Source organism: Apteryx mantelli, chromosome 23 (assembly GCF_036417845.1).
Source record: "Apteryx mantelli isolate bAptMan1 chromosome 23, bAptMan1.hap1, whole genome shotgun sequence".
Taxonomy (NCBI): domain Eukaryota; kingdom Metazoa; phylum Chordata; class Aves; order Apterygiformes; family Apterygidae; genus Apteryx; species Apteryx mantelli.
The window spans coordinates 3090336-3116922 of NC_090000.1; the positions used below are offsets into that span (position 1 = coordinate 3090336).

General features: G+C 63.2%; 3 protein-coding genes across 6 annotated transcripts; all 3 read left to right on the forward strand.

The window, feature by feature from the left end:
* The first annotated feature begins 1689 nt into the window (after positions 1-1689).
* Positions 1690-9508, forward strand: ABCG4 (ATP binding cassette subfamily G member 4). Its single transcript, XM_067310123.1, has 14 exons — positions 1690-1918; positions 4393-4510; positions 4595-4727; positions 4991-5041; positions 5232-5377; positions 5571-5694; positions 5951-6065; positions 6349-6488; positions 6815-6913; positions 7117-7285; positions 7896-7996; positions 8190-8348; positions 8569-8687; positions 8820-9508. The coding sequence occupies exons 1-14, from the start codon at positions 1690-1692 to the stop codon at positions 9043-9045; spliced, it is 1929 nt and encodes a 642-aa protein (XP_067166224.1). The 3' UTR covers positions 9046-9508.
* A 4993-nt stretch (positions 9509-14501) lies between these two features.
* NLRX1 (NLR family member X1) lies at positions 14502-22054 on the forward strand. 3 transcript variants are annotated; one of them, XM_067310325.1, is made up of 10 exons: positions 14502-14761; positions 15360-15473; positions 16139-16266; positions 16484-16544; positions 17014-17111; positions 17340-17956; positions 18454-19880; positions 20750-20836; positions 20966-21217; positions 21368-22054. In XM_067310325.1, exons 3-10 carry the CDS (start codon positions 16146-16148, stop codon positions 21684-21686), a joined length of 2982 nt encoding a protein of 993 aa, XP_067166426.1. In that variant the 5' UTR covers positions 14502-14761; positions 15360-15473; positions 16139-16145; the 3' UTR covers positions 21687-22054. The 3 variants fall into 3 exon arrangements, with proteins under 3 accessions (XP_067166426.1, XP_067166427.1, XP_067166428.1); XM_067310326.1 differs by having other exon boundaries at positions 14502-14713; XM_067310327.1 differs by lacking the exon at positions 14502-14761 and adding an exon at positions 15175-15246.
* Positions 22055-22131: 77 nt separating this feature from the next.
* NHERF4 (NHERF family PDZ scaffold protein 4) lies at positions 22132-26550 on the forward strand. Of its 2 annotated transcripts, XM_067310329.1 has the most exons (10): positions 22132-22488; positions 23207-23234; positions 23573-23637; positions 23893-24104; positions 24232-24418; positions 24504-24640; positions 24725-24929; positions 25108-25304; positions 25475-25645; positions 25837-26550. In XM_067310329.1, the coding sequence occupies exons 1-10, from the start codon at positions 22473-22475 to the stop codon at positions 25879-25881; spliced, it is 1263 nt and encodes a 420-aa protein (XP_067166430.1). In that variant the 5' UTR covers positions 22132-22472; the 3' UTR covers positions 25882-26550. The 2 variants fall into 2 exon arrangements, with proteins under 2 accessions (XP_067166430.1, XP_067166429.1); XM_067310328.1 differs by having other exon boundaries at positions 25108-25645.
* Positions 26551-26587: the final 37 nt, after the last annotated feature.

A 26587-nucleotide genomic window follows, 5' to 3' on the forward strand; every position in this document is an offset into this window, starting at 1 on the left:
CGGCGTGGCACAGCCGCTGCCGGAGGAGAGAGGAGCCCGAGCTGTGCCGTTGTGCCTGCATCCCGCAAGGTGAGCACCGCCCGCCTGCCCAGCCCGGCTCCCCCTTTCCCAGGAGAAGCCCCCTGCGGGGCTGGGCACGGGTGGGTGATGCTGGCCGGGAGGATGGGGGAGACGTGGCTGGGCTGGGTGTCAGCCCGGGTGGGAATGGGGGGGCTGAGCGAGGCTGCAGCAGTTTGGGCTGGTGAGGATGGAGGGGGCCAGCAGGGAGCTGGGATCAAGGAAGAACATCCTTGGCAAAGCTGCCTTCCCCACCCCTCGCTTTGGGGGGGAGGGGGGTTAAGCTGGGGAGAGCGGCTTGCGGGATTTAGCAGTCCTTGTAAAGCCCAGCTGAAGGAGTCAAGGTGAGCCCGAGGGCGCTTTGTGCCTCTCGCAGCCCCTCAGCCCCCCGTTCCTGCCGGCCCTGCCCTGGGGCTGGGCGCCACGGCTCAGCCGCTATTGCGAGGGGGTCCCCGAGCCCCACGGCTGCTGGGGAGGGGGATCTGCATTCCCACCTCTTCCTCCCCAGGGCTGGGGCTGGCTTTCTTCCAGCCCTGAAAGGGATCTGCCTGCAGCGGGGAGAGGGCTGGGAAGATCTCGGCGCAGCTCCTCGCGAGGCCAGCCTCCTGTTTCAGGGGACTGTGCGTGTGCATTGCAGCTGCAGCTGCCTGCGGCTCAGCAAAATGTAGGTTAGCAAAGCATTAGGACCCCGGCCCCAGAGGCGAGAGGGGTGCTGGGCCCAGCCTGCTCGGGGACAGCTCAGGCTCCTCGTGCCAGCGCAGTGGGGACCCCCCCAGCCCTCCCAGGCTGTGGTGCCGCAGTGAGACCCGGGGCGCGATGTGCTTCCCACCCTGCTTGGCTCGGCATCGCCCCCGGCATTGCAGAGAAGCCCTCGAGCTGAGCGGGGCCATGGTGCAGCCGGCTCTGGGCAGGACTGCAGGCAGGAAACGCTGCCCGGCAGGAGAGCGCGTGTGCACGCGTGTGCATTGGTGTCACGCAATGGCCCCAGTTGAGCACTGACCTGGTCTATGGGAAGAGCCAGGAGGGTAAAACGAGCCAAGGCGGGGAAGAGAAGGACTGGCACCGCTGGATGTAGCTGGGCCCCCTTCCTGCTCTGTGAGGCTTGTCCCTTTGTGGCCCGGGGGGGCTGCCTAGGGCACCCGTGGGGACCTGGACACGGCAGATGGTCTAATCCAGCCAGGACTGCTCTGGTCTTGGTGACGGAGGGCACGGGCTGTCCAAGGAACCGGCTGGAAGGGTCTGCTTGTTTGGGACCCCGTAACTACCTTTGCTGACCCCTGGCCAGGCCAGGCAGGGGTAACTGTGGGTGAGGCCTGGGGGACATCCAGGTGCAGCTGGGGGTCTCCCCTGGAGGGCCGAGGAACAGCTCTCCTATCTCCTGTCCTGCACCTGCCGTGGGGGCAGGAGAGGGGCAGAGCATGGCAGCAGTGGGGCCGGCCGGGGGTCCTGCACAGCCTGCCAGCTCCGCTGCTGGAGTTGGACCCAGCTGCAGGAGCCACGTGAATTACTGGCTGTGGAGCTGATCAGCTGCTCCTCACCACGAGCCCCTCTGGCAGGCTTGGCTGCAGGCAAGTGGAGGGGAGAGAGGCCACGTCCATCCCTCCATCCCTGTGTTTCCCACAAAGCAGCACGATGGCGGAGAAGGGCATGGATCCCACGTGCGTCTCCATTGCCCTGGAGGACACGGTGTGCCACGCCAGCGCCCCGGATGCCCCGCTCCTCACCACCCACCTGAAGAAGGTGGAGAACCACATCACGGAGGCCCAGAGGTTTTCCCACCTCCCCAAGCGCTCGGCCGTCAACATCGAGTTCATCGACCTGTCCTACTCCGTGCGCGAAGGCTCCTGGTGGAGGAAGAGAGGTAGGAGCTGCCGGCGGGGAGAAGGGGCCGTCGCGCCTCTCCCGCTCTGCACACCCTGATCTCACCCGGGTCCCCAGCACCTCCCTCTGCGCTGGATCCGTCCCTCCTCCGCCCGCCTTGCTGCCCAAACGTGCAGCCTCGGCTGCTGCAGGCACAGTGCCTGCCCCAGCCCGCTGCCCGCAGGCGGGAGCTTGGCTTCGGTGCCCGGCACCCGGCCGGCTGGGCAGTGTGGCCGCGCGGCCCCGCGGCCCGTCGGCGTGCCAGGCGCCGTTTGCAGGCACGCTGCGGCTGGCCCTCCTCGCTGCGCGCCCGCGGGGCAGACGGGAAGCTCGCTGCCCGCAGCGGTGGCTGCGCTCCTCTGCTGCGCGGCGCCGGAGGAAAGCAGATCGCAGCCCGGGGAGGCAGCCGGCCAGGGCTGCTAGCGGGGAGGCAGGGCAGATTTCCCACTTCAGGGAGAGCCGGGAGGGACGAGTCTGCCCAGTGCCGCTGTGCGGGGCATGATGTGCCGATAGCAGGAGACCCCGAGGGGTGCCGCGGCTCTGAGCCCGGCAGGGAGGGTACGCGCGGTTTGCAGGGGATTTCCTCTCCAGCAGCTCCCCAAGCAGCTGGGGCCACGGTTCCCTTTCCTGTGCACGACTCCGGCCGAGAGTTTGGGGAGGGGAGGCAGATGGCAGCTGGTGGGTGGCAGTCTGCTTTAATTAGCTCTTTTAGCTAATGGGATGCCAATCAGGCAGCCCCACGAGGCAGAGGGGGAGCTGATCTGTCAAAGGTGAGGGAAGGCAGGGATGAACACGGCCCTGGTGCGGGGGGATGCACCAGGCAGCACCGGGGGCGCAGGGCTGCTCGTGGGGTGCCCTGCCAGCCGAGCACTGCGTTGAGGGCTCTCACCCTGCCCCAACCGGCCTCTGGAGCTGGGGAAACTGAGGCACAGCAGGATGGCAGGACCAGCCCCAAGGGTCCCCAGGAAGAGGTCTGGCTGTGTGCCTGGGACACTCAGGAAACGTAAAGCGGGGACATGGGGCTGGGTGCCCCAGGGCAGAGGGTGCCTTTTTGCAGTATCCAGCCATCCTGGGGCCTGGCTGCTTGCAGCTGAGCATGCTGCCCTGCAGAGGGAAGGGGGAAAGGCTCCGGCATGCGAAGCAGCAAGAAGGGCGCAGAGGAGCGGTGGGATCCCGGGTGGCCAGGGGAGGACAGCCCTCTCCCCAGGGCCTGGTGCGAGTGGAGGAGCCGGTGCAGGGCTCCGGTGCTTTTGGCTCCCGGAGCCAGCCAGGCCAGGCTGCCTGCGCTCTGCCGGCGCGGGAGGTTACTGGCAGTCAATGAACGCGAGTAACCGCTCCGCAAGCTGCAGTGGCGCCGACGTGAGCAGCATGCGTGGTGCCAGCGCACGCCGGCGGGGGGGGGGCAGCACCGGGCCCGCTTGCTCTGCTGCTCCCCATGCCGGGACACAGCAGGCGCAGCCCCCTGCCCACCGCCACGGGGCCGAGCTGCAGCCCACGCTGCCTCCCCTCCCGGCTCTCCCACGGGGTCTGGGTGCCCAGGGATGCGCAGGAGGCATGCAGGGTGCATGGGCCTGCAGGGTGGTCTCCCAGCCTGAAGGAGTGTCTTCCTCACCTGGGAAATGGGAGCCGGGTGATGGGGAGCTCACAGTGCCAGGCCACCCATCCTGGGGATGGACGGGCAGAGGGGCCGCCCCATCAGGGTGACACTGTGGCCACGAGGCCGGCTGTCCCTTCTGCGGGCAGGGGGTGGATGTGTTGCCCTCGCCCAGTGCCAGCTGCCACCCCGGGGCATGGGGTGGGCATGTTTCTGGCAGGGAGATGCCCGGACCCAGTCCGCAGTATGGCTTGGCCCCGGCACCCTGCATCCCGCGGCTGCCTTGCTGTGTTTTGGGGGCAGTTCCTGAGAGCCCGAGGCTGCGCCTGTTTCCCACTCCTGACACATCATGTTTCTGCTGCCAGAAAATGCTAATCAGCTGCATTTAAAGCAGAGATAATTCTAGGTCTGATTAGCAGTGGCTGCTGCTGGGTGTCATGGCATGAATGTCAATGAAGGCGCCAGCCAGGCACCCGTCGGGCTTGGGGAGTCGGGCTGCCCCACACCACCCTGCCCCACTGCCCTGGGGAGCAGGGGGGGTGATGGCATGCCTTAGTACCACGGTCACAGCCCCTGCGAGGCTTCATGCCCTGTCCCACAGGTCCCCGCAGTCCTCAGCGTGACCGAGGGCATGCATCTTGGTGCTGGGAATCGGTGGGGCCAGTCAAGAGCAAGAGGCAGGGAGCGCGCGGTCTGCAGCCACCTGGAAACAACAGCCACCGTGGCGATAGTCATGGGGATGGAGACAGCTCCGGGCACCAGGAGGGCCTGTGGTTCCCCGGGTGCTGGGTTGGCATCGCAGCCCCCACGGCGCTGCTGGTCCCTCGGCATCCAGGCTCGTGCCGCCCAGGAGCCAAACCCGCCCTGCTCTTTCCCTCCAGGGTACAAGACTCTCCTGAAATGCCTGTCAGGGAAGTTCTGCCAGCGGGAGCTTATTGGGATCATGGGGCCCTCGGGCGCTGGGAAGTCCACCCTCATGAACATCCTGGCTGGCTACAGGTGAGATCGGCCCCATGCCCGGCGGGTCTGGGTTTGCAGCATTGTGGGCTCTGAGCTGCATCCCCAAACGCCTCTTTCCCGCAGGGAGACCGGCATGAAGGGCCAGATCCTGGTGAACGGCCGGCCACGGGACCTGCGCACCTTCCGCAAGATGTCCTGCTACATCATGCAGGACGACATGCTCCTGCCGCATCTCACCGTGCTGGAGGCAATGATGGTGAGCAGCGTGGGAGCTGGGCAGCCCAGTGGGCTCAACGGGGGGCATCCCGGGCTGTGCCCACCAGGCACTGTGTCCACACCGAGACCTGCCATTTCCAAGGGCTCTGGAAAGCGGGAACCGAGACCTGCAGCAGGTCTTTCCTGCTCCCCCCATCCCCAGCCATCACCCCCCAGCCCTTTACAGGGGACGGGGCCATGGTGCAGTCATCTCTGTTCCCTCCATCTGACAGGTATGTCTCCCTGTCCATCCTCTCCCCACAGGTCTCTGCTAACCTGAAGCTGAGTGAGAAGCAGGAGGTGAAGAAGGAGCTGGTAAGTCTACAGTCCCCCCTGCCTTGCAGGGGAAAAGTGGGTCCAGGCCCCTCATCTCTCCCCAGGGTGGGGGCCACAGGGCAGCAAGGACCCTGGGGGTACTGGGTGAACCCCCAAGGGCCCCCAGTGATGGGAAGGCTGGAGGGAGGCTGAGGGAGGGGACCCCCCAGTGAATGAGGCTGTCTCCCAGGTCAACGAGATCCTGACGGCTCTGGGGCTGCTGGAGTGCTCCTACACCCGCACCATCTCGCTGTCTGGGGGCCAGCGCAAGCGCCTGGCCATCGCCCTGGAGCTGGTGAACAACCCTCCGGTCATGTTCTTCGATGAGCCCACCAGGTGAGGCTGCAAGGGGCTGCCAAGGGATGCTCTGCCCACCAGCCTGGGAGAGGCAGGGTGCTCAGTCCAACACCATTTCAGGAAGGCTCCCACAACGGGAGGCAGCTGAGGGCATCTCCGGGATGTACTTCTCACCCTCTCCTCTCTCCCCTTCTCTCCTTGCCATCTCTTTCTCCTCTGCCCCATCCTGCAGCGGCCTGGACAGTGCCTCCTGCTTCCAGGTGGTTTCCCTGATGCGGTCGCTGGCTCAGGGCGGGCGGACCATCATCTGCACCATCCACCAGCCCAGCGCCAAGCTGTTCGAGATGTTTGACAAGGTTTGGGCTGGGCTGGGGAGCGGGGCTCTCTCTCTGGGGGGGTGCAGGGCCCCTCTGGCCCCAAGAGCCCAGAAGAGAGGCCACGGGAGGGATGAGCACAGGGCGTTTTACCTGGGGCTGGTGTGGCACACAGCCCTGAAGGCAAGGGTCTGGCGAGGGTGCCCCCAACCACCCTAGGGACGGGAGTGGGTGGGAGCAGGACATTGCCCCCGGCTGCTCTGCCATGCGCCTGCCATGCCCTGTCGTTCTCTTGCAGCTGTACATCCTGAGCCAGGGCCAGTGCATCTTCAAAGGCATCGTGACCAACCTCATCCCCTACCTGAAGGGCCTCGGCCTCCACTGCCCCACGTACCACAACCCCGCCGACTTCAGTGAGTGTGCCTGCCCCAGCTGGGGCCGCGGCAGGAGCAGAGGGTGGCGAGATGCAAACACAAGGCCCCAGCCCTACAGGCTGCCCAAAGTGCCCCTGGGTTGGCTAGGCAGTGAGGCTGTCCATGCTTCCACCCCGCATTAGACGCTCAGCAGGCAGCACGGGCGCCTTGGGGCAAGGGCTGTGCTGGGCCCCCACTCGGGGGGCCATGGCACGGTCAGGCCGAGCGAGGGGATGGCGAGAGCAGGGTCTGCACCTCTCAGGGGTCTTGTCCTCTTCTGCAGTTATTGAGGTGGCCTCAGGAGAGTATGGAGATCTCAATCCCGTCTTGTTCCGCGCTGTCCAGAACGGCATGTGCACCATGGCTGAGAAGAAGAGCAGCCCTGACAAGGCAGACTCATCGTGCCCAGCACACTGTGTGGGGGTGAGTGGGGAGGAGAGGAGCCTCCTGTGGTCTTGGGGAGCGGCAGGCCCTGGCGTGCTCAGCTGGGGACATGCCGGTGTCTCCTGCCCTGTGGTGCAGAGGTGTCCTGGGATGCTGAGGCCCTTCAGGTGAGGGTGGAGCACGACGTTCAGCCAGCATCTGCCAGTATTGAGCTGTGGCTCTGTGCTGGCATCTGGCAGTGCCTGTCCTCACCAGGGGTGCTCCTGAGGGGTATCCTGGAAGCAGGGATCATTTGGGAGCCGTGCTGGCAGGGAGCCGATGTTGTGAGCCTGACCCACATCCTTGACTTGCCTGTGGTCTTGCAGGATGTGGACCACATCGAGAGCCACACATTCGCCACCAGCACCACGACCCAGTTCTGCATCCTCTTCAAGAGAACCTTTATCTGCATCCTGCGGGACACGGTGAGGGCAGGCGAGGGCCAGCGGCCGAGGGAGAGGGGATGCTTGGGGGCCAGGGGCCAGGGCTGGGGGAGCAGGGAGCAGGCAGAGAGGGGGGTTGGATGGTGGGGAGAGTGGGGCTCATCTTGGAGGAGCAGGCAAGCTGTCCTCCTCTCCTCGAGCCCTGCAATGCCTTGCTCTGAGCCCTGTGCCCCCTCTGCCTGCAGGTGCTGACCCATCTGCGGTTCATGTCCCACATCTGCATCGGGGTGCTCATTGGGCTGCTCTACCTGCACATCGGCAACGATGCCGGCAAAGTCTTCAACAACACCGGGTTTCTCTTCTTCTCCATGCTCTTCCTCATGTTTGCCGCACTGATGCCCACCATCCTCACCTGTAAGGAGCTCTCTGCCCCAACAGCAGTTAGCTGCTCCTGGGGCCACCAGTCCACCCCATGGGGCAGAGGGGGATTGTTGAGTTCCATGGCTGAGTGTCTGCCAGACAGTGATGGAGCCAGCTGAACTGGGGCAAAAGGGGGGGACACGACAGAAGAGAGGAAAAGAATTAACTAAACAGGGAAATTTTCAGGTTGGATCACCTGAACTACATTCCAGTTTTGAAGGTATTGCCTTTTGTTTAACAGCTGGCTATAATACACTTGCTGGCTCCCATCAGAATTGCTGGAATTTTTTTTGCTGACAAAATGTCTGCAAAGTAGTGTTTTTGGCCGTTTCGTCTCTTTTTCACTTCCCCAAAAAGCTTGACTAAAATCCCCCAGCCAAGCTGACTTTTCCATGCAGAAAGTTGACCTGTTGGTCATTGACTTTTTCCCTGGCAAAGCAGTTTGCGCAGTCACTTGTGGCTGGTCGCAGGCAGGAGGCCACTTCATGCCCTGGGCAGGGGGAGCATCACATCTGTGGATACTGGGGCAGGTGGGGGCAAGGGCTGGAGCAGCGTGGGCCAGGGCGCTGCTGGCTGCTAACTCCTCCTGGCCCTCTCCCCGCAGTCCCCCAGGAGATGTCGGTATTCCTGCGAGAGCACTTGAACTACTGGTACAGCCTGAAGGCCTATTACCTGGCAAAGACCATGGCGGATGTGCCTTTCCAGGTGAGCTTTCGGCTGGACTCCAGCATGGCCCTGATGCTGTCCTGCCTTCCTCAGCACAGCCAAAGGGAAGATGACTTGGGCTGGCTTTCGTGGGATCCCTGAGGCTCTCCGTCCCCTGGGGAGGGTCTGGCGGGAGAGTGGTGAGGGTGGGCATGGGTCCAGCTGAGCCGTCCGTTTGCTCACCCTTCTTCAGGTGATCTGCCCCATCGCGTACTGTAGCATCGTGTACTGGATGACGGGCCAGCCTCCCGAAGCCACGCGCTTCCTCCTCTTCTCTGCCCTGGCCACCGCCACGGCCCTGGTGGCCCAGTCCCTCGGGCTTCTCATCGGAGCGGCTTCCACTTCCCTACAGGTTGGATGAGGCCCTGGCTTTGCTGGGACTGGGAGGGTGATTGCGTGGAGGGGGAGAGTGTGCTGGGGGGTCTCACGACAAGGAGGAGCATGAGGAAGCGTTTCCTGCAGGCTGGCACGTGAGTGCGGCGGGGGGTTGGGGGGGTGCATGTGGCCACCCTGCCAAAGCTCAGGTGCGCCTCTGTGTGCGGACACGACTCCCAACGGCCTCTGTTCCCCAGGTGGCCACCTTCGTGGGGCCCGTCACTGCCATCCCCGTGCTGCTCTTCTCGGGCTTCTTCGTCAGCTTCAAGACCATCCCCACCTACCTGCAGTGGAGCTCCTACGTCTCCTATGTCAGGTGGGACCCTGCGCTCTGGCCAGCAGCTCCCGCGGGGGCCAGGGAGGGAATGGGAGGGAATGGGCACCCTGACCTGTCCGGCTTGGTGCCGGGGGCGGCACGCGGCAGCTCACGAGGTGCACTCCTCCCTAGGTATGGCTTTGAGGGCGTCATTCTCACCATCTATGCCATGGAGCGCGAGGACCTGGAGTGCCTCGAGGACTTCTGCCCTTTCCAAAAGCCTATCAAGATCCTGCAGGAGCTGGATGTGGAGGAGGCCAAGCTCTACCTGGACTTCCTCATCCTGGGCATCTTCTTCGTCATCCTGCGGCTCCTGGCTTACCTGGTCCTCAGGTACAAAGTCAAGTCAGAGAGATAAAGGGGCCTCAGGGCCCCGAAGCCGTTCCCGGGCCTGGCCTGCTGTGAGAGACGATCTGCAGATGGACACAGCGCTCCTGGCAGGTCACGGTCCGTGGCGGAGGCGTTGGCAGGTGCCAGCCAGGCCTGGCTCAGTCGAGAAGGGTTTTGAGACATCTCGGAACTGTTTTAACCTTTCCACACACTCGTCATCGCAAATGTTTTGTACAGCCCTGGCATGTGCCATCCTCTCCTCCGGGACTGCCGAACCCTTTGGAGCTTGGATCCCCTCTCGTCGCTCCTGCCCAGCACTGCTCCTCTCCACCAAGCCCCTCAGGACACTGGGGACAGTCCTGCAGAGGCAGGTGTAGGCAAAGCCAAACCGAGAGCGAGGCGGAGAGGAGCCAGCAGCGCCGGGCGCTTGGGGAGAGGTGCTCGGGGGCTGCCCCAGCCCGGGGGCCGAAGCCACGAGGAGACGCCTGCGAAGCACGGCTCTGCGACGCACAGCCGCCCGCCCGCGAGCCCCTGGACAGCAGCATGTGTGTCAGGGCGAAGGAGAGCCCCGAGATGCAATAGGCTGAGTTGCATAAGGCTTTTGCTGTTTCCTGTCGCCGTAGCCACAGAAATTGCTGTGTTCCCTTCCTCTCTCTTCCTGCAGAAATCCCCCTTCTCTTGTTTTTTCTCCTTTTTTTTTTTTTTTTTTTTTTTTTAAACCCCACTGCTTCCCAGTGTGTGGAGGGAAACGGGAGCTAACAGGCAGAGGAGGGCTTGGAGGGCTCTGCCTCAGACGGCTGCTTGTACGCCATCCTCAGAGACGGGAGCTTTGAACCGAGGGATGCGGCAGGCTCTGTGGGAACGGGACAGTGTTCTCAGACCTTAGGTAGTCCCACGCTCAGTCCCTGCTGCCTTTGGGGTCTGAACTAACAGGCTAAAAGTGACCAACGGGGAGAGAAGTGACCGGTTCTCCCAAGTGCTGCGTGACATGGGGAGGATGCAGGTCCCGTGCCCTAGAGGTGCTGAGCCGCTGACTTCTCTAGCGCCTCCGCTGCAGGAGCAGAGCTAGCTCCGAGCCCTTCGGGGCTGGCTGCATCGCCTGCACCGCCTTGCTCCTCTTCTCCCTGCACAGCTGCGGCTCTCCCTGCAGAACAGGGAAGATGACCCTTGCTCAGCATGGGCTTCGCGCTGCCTACAAGGAGAAGATGCCAGCCCAGGGGATGCCTGGCCTCATCGCGGAGGGGTCCTTCCAGCATGACGTGCTGCAGAAACAGGTCCCAGCAGCACAAGAGCTGCAAAGCGGGTGAGATACTCGAGCGGTTCATTTGTGTTGCTCAATCCCGACATAGGGAAGGGCCTTGCACTTCATGACTGGTATCCGGAGAAGGTCCCTTTGGCAAGTGTCTCTGGTGGCCCCTCCAGTCACCTGTGCCCCTTGATGAGGCAAGGCGTTTTGGCACCTCGCTGGTTCTCCGACAGGAGCAGAGCTGAGACCAGAAGCCAGCAGGACGTTTGCACATGTGGCAACAGCAGGAGCACAGAGCGCTGCCCAGCCCCATCACGCAGGCCTGCCCCCACGGGCAAGGAGCTGCACGGATTCACCCGCAGACCTGGAAACACAGTGCTTTCCAGCGATCCCGAGCAGGGCAAGGCAGCTCTGCGCTGCTCGGGCATGTGGGCCCCTGCTTCAAGTGCAGTCTGTGGGATGCCAGTGCCAGCTCCCTCTGAGCAGCGGGGGATTTCAGGACAAGGGCCAGGAAGAAGAGGAGCAGATTTCAGTTCTGTGTGGAGAACAACAAACTACTTGAGACTCTTCTTTACTTTTCCTGGCTCCTGTCGGGACTGCTCCACTCAGCACCGTTCGGCTGCTGGGAGATGTGTGGAGACATGTGGCCGCGTTGATGCTGGACCGTCAGCAAGGTCGGGTTTTCCTCTGCCTGGACTGCATTGCTGTGACGAGCTTGTATCTACGGGGTGCTCTTGCAGAGAGGTCCCGAAGCAGGATGTGCCCTGATGCCCTTTCTGTGCTGAGCACGGGGGTATTCCCCAGGGGCTCCTGGCTGACTTTCTGCTGTGCCTCCCCAAATTCCCCTCCATTCCTGGATCCTCCTTTGCTGCCCGCCCTGCGGTGTGCTCCGCAATGTAGTCGCGTCATCTCGAGGGCTGCTGTCTCTGGGGATGGGTGCCAACCACGGCCACTGTGCCCAGGCATGGCCGGGCCGAGTGTGACCAGTCTCCCCGTCTGCTCCGGCAGCAGGCAGGCGGATGGGCAGGGGACTAGCGGGACAGCGGAGCTGCAGGCAGTCGCCCATCTCCATCTCACCATCTGTGGGGCTGTTGGATGGGTGCCCACCCTCCTACCCTGCTCTCAGACTGTCATGAGTTAAGCCTTGCCCAGCGCAAGGTCTGCACTGCCGGGCTGATGATTTCTTCCTCGCTGGACACCAAGTCAGCACGAGGTGTTGATGGTTCGGTCCTGCACAGCTCCTGCCTCCTGTCCGCTCCCCGGCAGTGGGGACTCTTGTGGTGGGTGGCAGCCTGTGGGTCCTGCTCCTGGCACCCCCCTCCTGCTGCTATCCATGTCCAGCACGTGCTACCTCCAGGGACTGTGCTGTCACTGCCGGAGCTACCGCTGCACCCGGAGGAACCAGGATGAGACAGACTAGCCATGGGCAGTGCGTGCAGCAGAGGGGGGCTGCCAGCGAGCACTGGTGACTGCCCGCATCACCCACACATGGGGAGGCTGCAGCACAAGCCCCCACTTGCCAGCCTCCCCTGCTCGCATGGAAAACCCCATGGGACGACGCTGCCCAAGCTGAGCGTGGCCAGAGTGAGATCGCCCTGGGGGGTGCGGGCTGCCGGGCCCCAGCCCTCCCCCTGGGGCACGTAACTCCACAGGCACCTGCTTGGAGCAGCCCGACAGGGATGGGGTGGTTGGCAGCACCCCATGGATCTCCAGGACCGGTGGGCATGGCCAGGGGCCCCTGCGCCAGCCTGGCAGAGGCGGGGGAGCACCCTGCCTGCTGAGCCCTGCTGACCAGGTATGCGTGTGTGCGGGGCAGGGGGCCGGGATGAGCGTGCAGACGGAGGACAACTGTGTCCCCGAGGCGGGCACGTGGGCCAGAGCGCGCGGGGTCACTGGGCAAAAATCCCCCATTGCACGTGCAGCCGTGGGCAAGCCGTGCAGGAGAAGGCCTGAAGTGCCCAGGGGAAGGGGCTGAGCACCCCTGGCAGCAATGAGAGCCTGGGCTCCGGCTGGCTCACGGGTCGCTCTGGTGCCGGGAAGGGGCTATCCGTCGGCCCTCCCCTTGCAGCGAGGACAATCCCGTAGACGGAGGAATGCACAGAGAAATGCAAAGGGATGAAGCACATTTGCACTGGTGGGGCTCTCTTGAGGGCCATCTCTTTGGGATGAGATAGCTACAGCGTTGCGGTCCCCTTGGCATCCCCCTGTTTTGTGGGATGTGGCTGGGGGGGGGGGGGGCTGCCAGGCTCGGTCTTGCCTTGTCTTGAGCACATCTGAGCCCAGTCCCCTGTCGGCACGCTGGGCTCATGAGCATGGCAAGGATGCACTTTATCAGAGCAGGGGAAGGAGGGTGCGGGGTGCCTCTGGCTGCAGGAACGCCACCAGGGAGCACATCTGGATAATCAGGAGGAGAGCGTGATGGAGGAGAGCAGGCTTCTTCCCCCACGCTTCCTCTTCCCTCCTCTGCCCCCTCCTTTCTCTGCAATGCACTTTAATGGATGAGGATGTGGTTCAGCCTGTGACTCCGGCTCCTGAGGAGCATCCTGCCTTCCCAGCTGCCACCGGAGCTGCTGATGAACCTCACCCCATTTAAAATTGCTCCAGCCCTTCTGCGCGGCTCTTTCAGCCCAGAGAAATGGATGAAGCAGGTACTGGCTCTCCCCTCCCGTGTGCTGCCGGCAGACGCGGGCACACAGGCATGCACGCAGGGCTACGGCCGCTCACCTCCGCGCACGGCCAGGCCTCCTTTGTCACACGCACAAGAAGAGCAAATGCATTATCAGGCGGCTGGTGCTAGGGTTTGCCGGAAGGGGAGGCTGGGCCAGCGCAGGGAGGGGATGGGGCTTCTTCCAGGGTTTCACCCCTCTCTCAAATCAGGCAATAAAACAGTGTTTCGTTCTCACCATGTGTGGATGCCGTTTATCCTATCCCTCTGCTAGGGGAGCTCCTGGTGCCGTGGGCAGCCCGTGGCTGTCTGTGCTCCCCACCACCTCGGTGCAGGGCTGGGTCATCTGGTTTTCCAGCCTTCACTTGATCCGTATGTGCAGAGCAGTTTGTGCAGTGTGGGGTGTATGTGCGGGGCCGGGCAGGGGTGTCCCACGAGGAGAGGTGTCACTGCCTGCTAACCGGGCTGTGCTGCGCGCGCAGGTAAGTGTCCTGCCGGCACCAGGTGCCTGAGGTCCCGGCTTGCCGGCGGGCTGTGCCATAGGAGCTGTCAAGCAGGCAGATGTGTTGTGGCTTATTTCAGTGTTTCTGAGATGCCAGCTGTACTTGTTGGGTTTCACACATCAATAAAACTTATATTTATACTGTAGTGCCTGGATGCCTCCCACCGCTTGAGCAACTGGAGGGTGTGTGTGTGCGCACACAAGGATATATATGTGTGCGCCTGGGTGTGCTGGGCCCGGGCCAGTGCGTCTGTGTGAGGACACGGCATGTGGGTGCCAGCCTGGGGAGGCAGTGCGAGGCTGGGGGGATGCCTGTACGCACACAGCGCCGCAGACAAACACCGTGTGCGTGCCTGAAGATCTCCGGGACCTCTGTGGGGTGTGCGGTGCAGGGTCACGCAGCCTTTGGGGGTCACCGATGCCTGAACCCAGCCTCAGCCCCCAACCTGGCTGGCTGGCATGGGCCAGCCTTCCCCAGGATCGCCCCCACAGCAGCCCAGCCAGCAGGAGCGGACGGCCCCGGCTCTGGACCCAGCACTTCCTCGCCAGGCTGCAAGAGTGGATCTGCAAACAGCAAAGGGTATGTGTGCATATATGCGTGTATCTATATCTATATCTATACATATATCTATATATGTGTGTGTGTTGCACAGGCCAGCATAACCAGGCAGAGCTAAGCTGCCCTCCCAGCGCAGCTTCCTCAGGGCTCTTTGCCCATGGGGACTGCTGTTGTCCCGCTCTCTGCACATCCCCCTTGGTGCTAGGCGCTGCACGTGCCCAGCCAGGATGGCCCAGCCCAGCCCGGCTCACCGGGAGGCAGCTGGGCGCTGATGGCTTTTGCTCCAGAGCAGGGCTTGTGCTCCGGGGCCCCTGCTGCACAGCTGGGGGCGCAGAGCAGCCAGATGTGTCCAGGGGAGGCCGCTCCTCGCAGCGCTGCTGGTCGGACGCCGGGAGCCCCGACCCTGCGGGCTAGAGCTGTGTCTGGGACAGGCCAGGAGCTCTTTTTCCTTGCCGTTGTCCCTGCCAGACCCTCGGACGCATCCCCGCAGCGATGCCCGTGCCCGCGGCTCGCCGCTCTCACCGCTCGGCTCCGGCAGCGAGCCAGCGCGACCGTGGCACGGGGCGGGACGCCGCGGCAGGAAGTTACAGCTGCAAAACAAGCGCCGGAGAGAAGAGCTTCTTCCCCGAGACAGAAATGGAAGCAGGGGGGTGAAAGGCCCCAGGCTCCCTTACCCGGGCACCCAGCGGGCTCAGCGCCTGGCACGGCACCGGCGGAGCAGGCGGTGAGGGGACCGGCAGGCCGCGGCTCCCCGCGAGGGATCCCGCCGGAGGTAACGCCTGCCGCTTGGGCTGCAGCCTCGCGTCGGTGCCAGCCCGGACGTTGGCCGGGCTCAAGGTGCCCACGCTGACGCAGCGCCGGCGTGGCCTCCTCCGCGTCCCTCCAGACAGCAGGGCCGGCAGCTGGCAGCCGGGGAGGCTGGCTGTGACTGGAGAGACGGAGAGGAGCGGGATTGCTGCCGGGCAGGCAGGCAGGCAGGCAGGCGGCGTGGGCAGGGCCGGCACGCAGGGGTCCCCGAAGGGGGACCGCAGCAGGCGGCCGTCTCAGGGCCCTCTGCTCCCCGACGTGCCCTGGGTGGCAAAGGGTGCTGCGAAGGGGCTGGGGTCTGGGCATGGTGTGCGTCAGGGTTTGCTTTCTGCAGAGGTCCTGACGAGAACACCGGGGTTCGGTATCAGCTCCGCCAGACCCTTCCCCGTGCCTCAGTTTCCCCATCTGGATAACACAAGAAGGGATGGCAAAAAGCCCAAGCCACGGGAGGTATGAGCGGGGAGTCACCCTGCTTGTCCTCTCCTGGGGGGGCCAAATGCAGAGACTTTTTGTCTCCTGTCCCTTCCTGACCACTTTCTTAGCCCTGTGCCTCAATTTCTCAGGATGAAGGGGGTGTTGAAAGCAGCCTGCGTCCCTGAACCATCACCCCGCTGACGTGGGGCTGGGTGGCTGAGTCAGCACAGGCACAGCCTGTTCTGCGGGACCCAACGGGGCAGGTAAGGCTGGGTGTTGCTGCACCACATCCCTGGGGAGGAGGACTGTAACCCCGCACTGCTCGCTGCCGGCTCCTGGGCAGCCCTGGCTACACCGGGCACCTGCTGAGCCCCCCCCCCCCCCCCCCCCGGTCCGCAGCTGGAGACAGGCGCTTTGCCTGGGAAATGTCAGCCAGTGCTGTGCCAAACTTTATGCAGCCCCGAGGGAAGGAGCCAGCTGTGCCCCAGCATCCTGCAGCCAGCCTGCGCTCGTCACCCTGTCGGCTGCCAGCCTCCCCGGCTGCTTTAAATGGGAGGAGGCTCCGCTCGGCATCTCCGTGTGCCGACAGCCGCCTCGGCCTGGCAGGCCCCGGCAAGGCAAGAAGGCTCAGCCGGCTGCCAAGGACACGGCAAGGGCTGCCGGGTGCTGCGGAGAGGTGGCACAGCTCGGCAAGGGGAGCAGCCCGGGGGGCATGCTAGTACCGTTGCTGGGATTAGGGAGAACCCACCGTGCATGCAGATATTTAGGAGAGGATCACCTTTGTTTTTTGCTTTTTCTAACCTTCCTCCTGCTGTGCCCTCTCTCCAAGCCCCAGCTCCTGGATTCCCAGGACGCAGGCTGCAGAGCTGGGCTGGGGACGGAGCCCGCTGGCTCCTGGCGTGGCTCATGGCGTGCCCCTCTGTTTCAGCCAGAAGATGTCCCGGGCCATGCAGTGCCAGAGCCGCCTGCCCTGGAGCAGCTGGACACAGCTGCGTGGATCCCTGCCGGAGCGAAGGGGGACCAGGCGTGCGTACCTGTGTGCTGCTTCGGTGCCAGGTGAGCCATGCTCTGTGGCTGCGGGACTGGGACCCCGAATCTATCCTCATCCTTGGGAAGCCTTATCCCTGGTGCAAATCTCTCCCCACACCCCTGGCTGAGCCTGTATGGTCTGTGGGTTGCTACAGCAAGATGCAAAGCCCGTAAGCTGGTCGGTGTGAGCTCTGGTGGATCAGCCAAGGCTATCCCTGATGGTGTGTACGCTTCTTCCATCCAGGCACTGCCAGCAGCTCCTTCCTCAGGAAGAGCCTCCGTGCAGATGGCACGTCCCTCCCCAGGTATGGTGTGACACAGCTGGGGCCTGGCCTGAGCCCACTCAGCCCCTGGGGCCACCAGGGACGTGGGTGGTGGGGCTGGCTGCCTTGGGGCCATTGGGGCACTGTGGACAGAGCTGCTGCTTTGCTTCTACCTGGGAAACAACCCAGGCCCGACTCCCTGCCCACTCTGAATTCAGCCCAATTTCTCTGCCTCGCTGTGGCCTCGTTCCCATGCTGGGCTAGGGATGGCACAGCACATGACGCTGACCTGCCCTCAGCTCCTCTTCACGGCAGGCGGCAGCCCTGCGCTCTCCCTTGGTGCAGGGGAAGGAAGGGGAGAAGGACAGGGTAATACTTGCTGGCGAGCTGGCCCTGCTCAGTGCCTCCCATGGTACTCACGCTTGATCAGTAGACGGCCCACCCCAGATCTGGGCAGGGCATGGGGCTGCCAACCCCTGCCCTCCTCGCAGCACTCTCCCTCCCCTTGCAGGAGCTGTGTTCACCACCAAGGAGGGTCCCAGGAGCCCCCTTCCCAGCCCAGCTCCCCCCGCCATGGTCTGACTGCACTGAGAAACGTGGCTTCTTCTGGTAAGCTTGCAACCTTGCACTAAAGAGGATGGAGGGTCCTGCACAGCAGGTTGGGGACAGGTGCTGCCCTGAGCAGTGAGGTGGCAAGCAAGAGCAATGAGGGCCAGGACTCCTGGGTTCTGCCCTCCTCTCTTCAGTCAGCTCACTGAGGTGGCTTGGGGCAAGCAACTTCCCCATTCCCCTGCCATTGGGAAGCCCTTGTCTTGCCAAGCACCTTCCTCTTCCTAGATGCCATCAAGAAGCACCAGAAGAGCTTGTCTGCATGGTTCAGCCACCAGCCCAATGAGGAGAGGCAGTTTGGCCCTTCTTTCTCACTAGACGCAGTCCATGTGGACCCAGTGATCCGGGAGAGCTCCCTGGAGGAGATTTTGAAGCCCTCACCTGACCTGACCATCCAGAACCAGCTTCAGCAGCGTTGCAGCCGGAAAATCAGCCTCCAGAACCTCTTTGATGCGGATGCCTGCGGGAGGCAGGTGAAGACTGCGGTGCTGTTTGGCACTGTGGGCACGGGGAAGAGCACCCTCATCAAGAAGATGGTGGTGGACTGGTGCCACGGGCGCCTGCCCCGCTTCGAGCTGGTCATCCCCTTCTCCTGTGAGGATCTGTCCCAGAGTCACACCCCCATCTCCCTGAAGCGCCTCATCACCAAGAAGTACCAGCATCTCCGGGACGTGGTGCCAATGCTTGGCACTTCCAACCTCAGGATGCTTTTTATCCTCAATGGCCTAGAGCGCCTCAACTTAGACTTCCGGCTGGCTGGCACAGAGCTGTGCTGTGACCCCAATGAGCCCATACCTCCCCCTGCCATTGTGGTCAACCTGCTGAGGAAATACCTCCTGCCAGAGGTCAGTGTCTCTGTTTTCCTCCAGTTCCTTCATGCTGAAGAAAGGCCGGGGTGAGCCCTGGGGCATTGCAGACATGGCCCCTTGCCCTTACACTAATTGCTCACAGCCCAGCTTGGCTGCAAGTGAACAGCCATCCTTCATCCCCGGAGGGACTTGCTAGGGTGGCTTCGTGTCACTGTTGCTTGTTTGTCTCTGTGGAGCCTTTGGGGGAGTGGGCAAGCCTGGAAAGACAAAGCAGTAGCTGGGAATCTGTCTGCCTGGCTGAGGCCTTCCAGACTATATTTATGTCTAGCACTGGATGAGGAAAGCTCTTTTGTCCCCTCTGACTGGGCCAGGTTTGAACCAATGCCCTGTGGTCAGCAGCTCCTTGAACCACAGCCCCTGGCTGGTCTGATTCTTGTGCTACCATATGTGGGTTGCGGGCTTGGCATCCTGCTGAAGCTAGATCAAAGACACAGAGGGAGCATCTCCAAACTCATCCTGTCCTCTGCTTCCAGGCCAGTATCATTGTCACCACACGCCCATCTGCAGTGCGCCGGATCCCGGGCAAGTATGTGGGCCGCTATGCTGAGATCTGTGGCTTCTCTGACACCAACCTCCAGAAGTTGTACTTCCAGATGCGCCTGAGCCAGCCTGGCTGCAGTGGAGAAGATGGCAGTGTTAACAGCCCGGGGAGCAGCTCAGGCGAGCAAGACAACTTGGTGGAGATGTTGTCGAGGAACCTGGAACGCCACAACCAAATCGCTGCCGCCTGCTTCCTGCCCTCTTACTGCTGGCTGGTCTGCACAACGCTGCACTTCATCTACTTCACCAAGACGGTGCCTCCCAGTCAGACCCTAACTGGTATCTACACCAGCTTCCTGAGGCTCAACTTCAGCGGGGAGGTGCTGGACAGCACCGACCCCACCAACATCTCTATGATGAAGTATGTGGCCAAGACGGTGGGCAAGCTGGCTCACGAAGGGGTGATGTCCCGCAAGACCTGCTTCTCAGAGGAGGACCTGCAGCAGTGCTTTGAGGTGGAGATGAAGACCGAAAGTGAGCTCAACCTCCTGGAGGTTTTCCGCAGTGATGTCTTCCGCTTCTTCCTCACACCATGTGTGCAGCCAGGCAAAGAGCACACTTTTGTCTTCACCATTCCTGCTATGCAGGAGTACCTGGCAGCCCTGTATGTAGTGCTGGGTGAGAAGAAGACCCTGGCACAGCGAGTCGGGAAGGAGCTGTCAGAGGTCTTTGGGAAGGTAAGTGAAGATGTTGTTGTGGTTCTGAACATCATCTCCAAGGTGCTGCCCTTGCGCTTCCTGCCAGTGCTTCTTAACCTGCTCAAAGTCTTCCCTCGCTACTTCTCCCGGCTGAGTGGCAAGGACCGGGACACTATTGCCCGAACCATGGCAGAGGAGATGTTCAAAGAGGAGGACTATTTCAATGATGATGTCTTGGATCAGATCAATTCCAGCATCCTTGGCATGGAGGGCCCCATGCGCCATCCCGATGAGGTCTCTGATGATGAGGTCTTTGAGCTCTTCCCCATTTTCATGGGTGGGATCCTGTCCCGCCGTAACCGTGCCATCCTAGAGCAGCTGGGCTGCTCCATCAAGAACCTGGCAGCCTTTGAGATTGCCAAGGCCATGAAGAAGACAGTCATCAGGAACAGCCGTAAGGGTCTGCCCCCATCTGAGCTGATGGACTACCTCTTCTTCCTGCATGAGTTCCAGAATGAACGCTTCACAGCTGAGGCCATCCGCTCCCTCAGGACTGTCAACCTCTCATCCGTCAAGATGACCCCTCTCAAGTGCTCTGTCCTGGCATCTGTCATGGGCACCACGTGCCATGAGGTGGAGGAGCTGAACCTGACCTCCTGCAATCTTGACACCAGCAGCCTGAGGACCCTTTTCCCTGTCCTGCTGCGGTGCAAGGCTCTCCAGTGAGTACCACCTCCTCTTGCCCTTGGGCAGCACTCAAAAACCAGGGCTTGCCTTCACCTCTGCCTATCTCAGGAGTTGGAGCATGGCAAAAGCAGGAGAAAGGCATGTATGCCCTTGTTTATCTTCAGTGCAAACCATGGGGACTACAGCTTCCAATATGCAACACTCCCTGAGCAGCGTTGCTGGGCACTGCATGCTGGGACTTGGAGTCCCAGCACACCCTGCAGTGGAACTCCTTCGGCAGCTCTCTCCTGCCTTTGGCACCACAGGCTGGCCTGCTGGCTTCTCTGGCAGGCCCGGGTCTCTCCCATTGCTTGGGAGGGTCTCGATGCCCAGAAGCACCCAGCATCGCCATGTAGCCAGCTCTGCTAACTCTGGGCAGGAGAGGGGCAGCCAAGGGCAGGCATCTCGACTGTGCAAAGGCATGGGAGTCTTTCCAGTCCATTTGTGGACCTGCAGTCTTCCCATTGCCCAGGGGGTGGCAGGCCGTGCTCAGTAGAGATGGACTCAGCTGCACAGCTGGGCTGTGCAGAGCTTCTTTCCTTCAGATGCTCCGGAGGGCTCGGTAGGATCCTGTTCCCTCCTCAGACCTTCACCTGCCACCCATGGGTCCTGAATCCCCTTTCCCTGCCCTGCTCCTGCTGACACTGGATCTGCTGACTACCCATGCTCTGGTGGGATTGTAGGTGCAGTTGCCGTGTGCTTCCTTTCGGAGAGGAAGCCTTGCCTGGACTTCTCTGGGGATCCCAGGTGGGATGGTGACAGTGAGGGCAGGAGAGGGCCAGGGTGAACGGAGAAGGCAGGGGTGCCAGCCCCACAGGTAACAGCCTTTTTGGTCCTGCCATTCCCATCTCTTGCTCTGCATCAGTTTGCAGCTGAACAGCCTGGGTCCTGATGCCTGCAAGGAAATCCGTGACCTGCTTCTGCATGACAAGTGTGTGGTGAGCAACCTGCGGTGAGTACACAACGGGGATGAGGCATCGCCTCCATGCTCCCATGAAAATGTCCCTGCTGCCCACCCCGTACCCTGGGTTTGGGCCCTGTGCCCAGCCTTGGCTGTTCCCCTGAGCTCGTGTGTCTGCAGGCTGGTAAATAACCCCGTGGGCGAGCAGGGGGCACAATTCCTGGCTGAGGCGCTGGCAGGCAACCGCTCGCTGACCCACCTGTCCCTGCTGCACACCTCGCTGGGGGACCGGGGTGTCGAGGTCATTACTCAGCACCTTGCCAAGAACCAGCACCTTCAGGAGCTCAACCTGGGCTACAACTCCCTGACAGACGCGGCTGCCCTGGGGCTGGTGGAGGTGGCCAAAAAGCACGCGACGCTGGACACAGTGCAGTGAGTTCCTCGTCTCTTCTTTCTCACGGGCAGCACATGCAACCCAGCATCCCTCCCCTTAGCAGCGGATGCGGGGAGCCCCTCTCTGTCTCTGTGTGCTGCCCCGCAGCCTTTACAGCATCTCCCTGCCCTTTTTCTCCTAACCTGCAGCCTGTACTTCAACGACATCAGCGAGGAAGGCAAACGGGAACTTCACACGCTGCGCATGGATCGGGACGGCATCAGGGTGCTGGTCTTCCTTACAGCAGGCACCGACGTCTCTGACTACTGGTCCAACATCCTGAGCATAGTGCACAAGAACCTGCCTTTCTGGGACCGCGAGCGGGTTCGGCAGCACCTTGCCCTCCTCCTACAGGACCTGGAGAGCAGCCGGAGACAGACTGCCAACCCCTGGAGGAAGGCCAAGTTCCTGCGAGTGGAGAGTGAGGTCAAGAGGATGCTCGGGAAACTCCAGCACGGGAGCCTCTAACCAGCCATCCACCTACCTGGCCAGGGAGGGAACAGCGCTGCTGGGGAGGAAACGCTGGAGGGTGCCCTGGGAGCACAACATCTGCACCCTTATCCTGGTGGAGATGCCCAGCGGTCGGGTGCTACCGAGGCTGTTAAAGGTGCTGGGTATGTGGGGCTCAGCCCCTCCGCTGTGGGCAAGGCTGACGTGGGAGAACTGCGCGCACACCGGGCCAGGAGCAAACGGGACTTGCTCTGGGCTTGGAGAGACCCATGGCCCCAGCCCCGGCACCCCAGCCGCTGCTGGCATGTGACGTGAGCAGGGCAGGACTCAGCCTTGCCTGTGAAATCATTGGTAGCATTAAAGTGCCCCCCGTTGTTTCCACTGAAGCATGCTAGTGCCAAGACTTAGTCTCCTCTCCAGGCCCTTCCCGGGGGAGGAATGCGGAGGAGCTGGTGCGTCTGTCCCTCTGGCAGCTGCGCCGGAGGGCTCTGGCGCTTCCCCGCCTCACGGGGCCAGGCCTGGGCAGCCGCCCTGCTTCTGCTCCAGCCCGTGCCAAGCCAGAGGCGATCTTTCCCTCCGGGCGCTGGCCCTGGGGGCGGCTGCAAGCCAGGACGCTTGGGGTCTGTTCCCAAGCCCCCCGGGGTGCTGCTCCAAACCCACCTGGGCACAGGCTGGCAGTGGGAGGGCAGGGGAGATGCCAGGGCTGTTTAACCATTAAACCTGGGGCGTCTTGGAGGAGGCGGGGACACCGGCTTCTCTGCCACTTCATCCTGTACCTTGCTCCCTCTTGCATTCCCTGCAGCCATGAAGCAAATGAAAGGTACGTGCCGGGGCTGAGGGGCAGCGGCGCTTAGTCCTCCGGACACCCTTCCCCATGCACATGTCCCCAGGCCCTGCTTCTCCAGGGGGCCAGGCGGTGTCAGGGCCGAGGGAGGCTGTGGAAAGGCGCTACAAGCATCCCAGAAAATGCAGATGCATTTTGTGGGGGTGCTTGGCAGGAACCTCCTCTCCATGGGGCTGGGGTCCTTGGGCTGGAAGAGGTGGGGAGAGGTTTCTTGGGGAGATGTGCAGGGGAAAGCCTCTGTGTCCACCTCTGGGCTCCAGCCTCCTACGCCACCTCAGATGCTCTCAGTGGCCCCGATCCCCCTCCTCATCCCCAGCCCAAAAGCCGGGTGACCTCCCCGCAGGGTTAGCCTCCATCTGCATACCACTGCCCCAGCCCGCTTCGCTCTGGTGCTGCAGGACCCTGCTGGGCTGGGAGACGGGTGCACGTTGGACCTGAGCAGCGGGTGTCCTGCTCCTCTGAAATGCAAGAAGACGCTGGTGGCAGGGCCAAGGGCAGAGCTGTGCCCAGGCACGGGCTGTGCCGGGATGCTCTCCCAGCCGGGGGGGCAGAGGGAAGGGTAGGGCCGTGTGGACCCCACATCCCCGCCTGCCCCCTGCCCAGCCTGTGAATGAAGAAGCCCTGAACATTTGGGAGCGTGGGCTCCGCTCCCGGCCCTCCGCCTCCTGCGCTGACCTCTCCTCTCCCTCTGCAGGGCTCGAGGGTGACACGAAGTCCATCCTGTAAGTGCTGAGCTCCCCCGCGGCCGGGGGCTTCCTGGGTCTCGTGGCCCCTCAACCTGGCCGGGCAGGGGCATATCCTCGGCTGGGGTGGTGGGTGCCTTGAGGGGCTGCAGGATGGTGTGGGCCCCCGCTGCCAAACTTAGGTGCCTGCCCTCGGAGAGTCTTTCCCTGAGCTGTTAGCCAAGGAGCAGTGCAGGGAGAATCCGGGAGGGAGATCCCTTGGCTGCTTTCCCCAAGGCAGGGGAGGCAGGAGGCTCTCCTCAGCAGGGCTGGGGAGGGCAGGGGGAAAGGCCATGCTGCCACACTGATGTGGCCTCTCCTGCCTTTTATTATTTCAGAAAGTTTGAATTTAACCCCAAAGATGGGATTGACAACCCTGCCTTGTCGCTGGCTGAGGACACGGGTAAATACCCTCATCTCTGTGGGGTTCCCTGTGTCAGCACAGGGGGATGGACAGCTGGGTATCCCAGGGGAATCGCTCGGGTCTGGGCTCTCCTAAGGCAGGGAGCAGCGGGGAGATGAACACGTAAGGCAGAAGGGAGCAGGGAGATCCACAGCTGTGCCGTGGGGCAGTGGGGGCCCGCAGCCCTGGTAGGGGTGGAAAACCTGTGCTAGGATGCCTGCAGGGCCCCGCTCACGGGCTGTGCCCACCACGCAGACGGCAAGGGCCTGGGGGAGCCCCGCTTCTACCTGCTGAGCAAGGGCAGCGCCGAGACCTTTGGCTTCTGCCTGCACAAGGAGCTGGGCTGCCGGGGGCACGTCATCCGGCAGGTCGAGCTGGGGGGGCTGGCGCAGCGCAGGGGGCTGCAGGACGGGGACCGGCTCCTCCAGGTGAACGGCCACTTCGTGGACCACATGGAGCACTGCAAGGTAAGCTGCCGCCCCCTCCGCGGGCTGCGGGAAGGGCCGGTGTCCCCGCACGGCGCTGCCCCCCGGGGCGGCCTGGCCCTGCGGGGCACTGCTGGGAGGGGAGGGTTCACCGCCTGGCCCCTTGCAGGTGGTGGAGAAGATCAAGGCCAGCGGGAACCAGGTCCTCCTGGCGGTGCTGGACGGTGGTTCCTACGAAGCAGCCAAAGCCCTGGGCAGGGACCTGTCCCAGATGCTGCCGGGTGACATCCGCCCACGGCTGTGCCACGTCACGAGGGACAAAAGCGGTTTCGGCTTCAGCATCTCGGGTCCAGAAGGTAAAACGAGGGCCGGGGAGGCAAGGCTGCGAGGCACCCCGCGGCGGTGCCCGGCCTGCGCCGCACTGCCCTTCTCCTCCGGCAGGTGCCAAGGGCACGTTCCAGCTGTCGGTGCGGCGCGACGGGCCGGCTGAGCGAGCGGGGCTGCCCTCCGGCTCCTGGCTCCTGGAGCTGAACGGGGCCAGCGTGAGGAGCTGCTCGCACACGCAGCTCGCCAGAAAGGTGCGTGCTCCCTGCGCGCGCGGGGGCGGTGGGGGGCACGGGCCGGCGACGGCGCTGAGCACCCCGCGCTTCTTTCTCACCCAGCTCAAGCGAAGCGGCAGCAAGATGACGCTGCTGGTGGCATCCAGCGCGGCGGAGGAGTTTTACCGCCTGTGGGGCCTGCGGGTCACGGCCGCCTTGGCGGACGCCTCCTGGCTCCCCTTCAAGGTCCGGAAGCTGCACATGGTGAAGGAGCCGGAGGGCTACGGGTTTCTGCTCAAGGAAGAAAAGTGCAGCTCAGGGGCCATAGGTGAGGGGCTGGGGGCAGCAGTCTGTCCCCCAGCAAGGGGTGCCTGAGGTTTGGGAAGAGCCGGGAGTCCTGTGCCCACACTGGCACCCTGTCCTCATCGGCGCTCGGGGATGCCGGTCCCCCCTCTCCCTGGCTGAATGAGCATCTCCCCTCTCTCCTCCATGGCCCTCTGCGGCAGGCCAGTTCCTATGGGAGGTGGATGCCGGGCTGCCGGCCGAGAGAGCAGGGATGAAGGAAGGGGACCGTCTGCTGGCAGTGAACGGCAAGAGCATTGAGGGGCTGGACCACCAGCAGACGGTGCTCAGGATCCGTGCCCACGCTGACCAGGTGACGCTGCTGGTCATCGACCCCGCTGGTGACGAGTTCTACCGGTCGGTAGGTTTGGGGACCCAGCGTGGGCGGGACCATGGGGTGCTGCGAAGGATGGGCTGCCAGGATGGGTTTCTCGCCCCTGAGCCTGGACACAGCGAGGTCTCCTCCAGCGCCGGGCTGGTCTGCCGTGGAGCACCAGCAGCTGTAGGGCTAATCCCTGTTTGCTTCTGCAGATCGGGCTGTCCCCGCTGCAGTTCTTTGAGGACAGCGACCCTGCCTCGGGCTCCTGCGCCCCCTCCCTGCCCTCTCCCAACGGCTCTCCTGGACTCTGTCACCTTGATGTGGGACCAGAGGGACCCGGCTCCTGGCTCACAACCGCCCCTGCCACTATAGGGGTCGCACAGGTAACCTGTCTCGCCTGGCCCCATCCGCCTGCCCTGGCTGGCAGCACTGCTCCGGCCCCCGCCGCTGCTCCGGGTCGCAGCCTCCTTCTGCCCTGGCACGTCCCCATGCCAAGGTCACCCCGTGGGGCCGGGTGGCCGGTGTGCAGACGGCACAGCCGGGCTGCCCGCGTGTCCCTGCTCTGTCCCCACAGAGCCTGCGCCCGGAGGAGCGGAGGAGGCTGCACCAGGCGTTTTAGCAGCCCGGGCTGAGCCCGGCTCCGGGGAGGTTTCCCCACACAGCAGCTCGGTGCAGGCCAGGTCCAGCCCGTCGGTGCCCCGGCCCAGCTCCCCAGGGAGCCCGGCACTGCTCAGCCTGGCCGTTGTGCACGCGGCCACCACGTCTCCATGCGTGGGAGATGGAGTGAGATATGTCTCCACTGTCCACAGCTGGACCCAAGCTTTTATTAACCACTGCGGTGGCTTCTTGTAATCGAAGACTGACCTGTGCCTTTGCCTGTCCAGCTGTCTCCAGGGGTATTTAGGTACGCTGTGTTGAAGCCCTTGCCCCCCATCCAGCTCCAGGCTCTGGCGCGCTCCCAGGAGAGCTGAGGCACTGCCCTCCAAGCCATGACCCAAGCAGCTGGACAGCCTGGAGCTCGGCTCAGCGCAGGGGCTGGCCCCAAGGCCAGTGTGCAAAGGGAAAAGCGAGCGGCAGAGGCCATGGGGCCCTAGAGGAAGCCCCCAGGCCTAGCATGGGCCCCCAGTGCCCAGCCTGTTGGCTCAGGTCTGCCCCTCCATGAACCTCTCCTCTCCCTTGCGCTCTTCACCCCATCCTCCCAGCGAACCCGGGGCGGTGGGTACCTGCCCCCGTCACTGCACTGTTCCTGTGTCATCCATTTGGGGTGTGATTAAAAGACAAATCCTCACTGCTGCTCATGTGAGTATTGTTACAGAGAGGTCAGT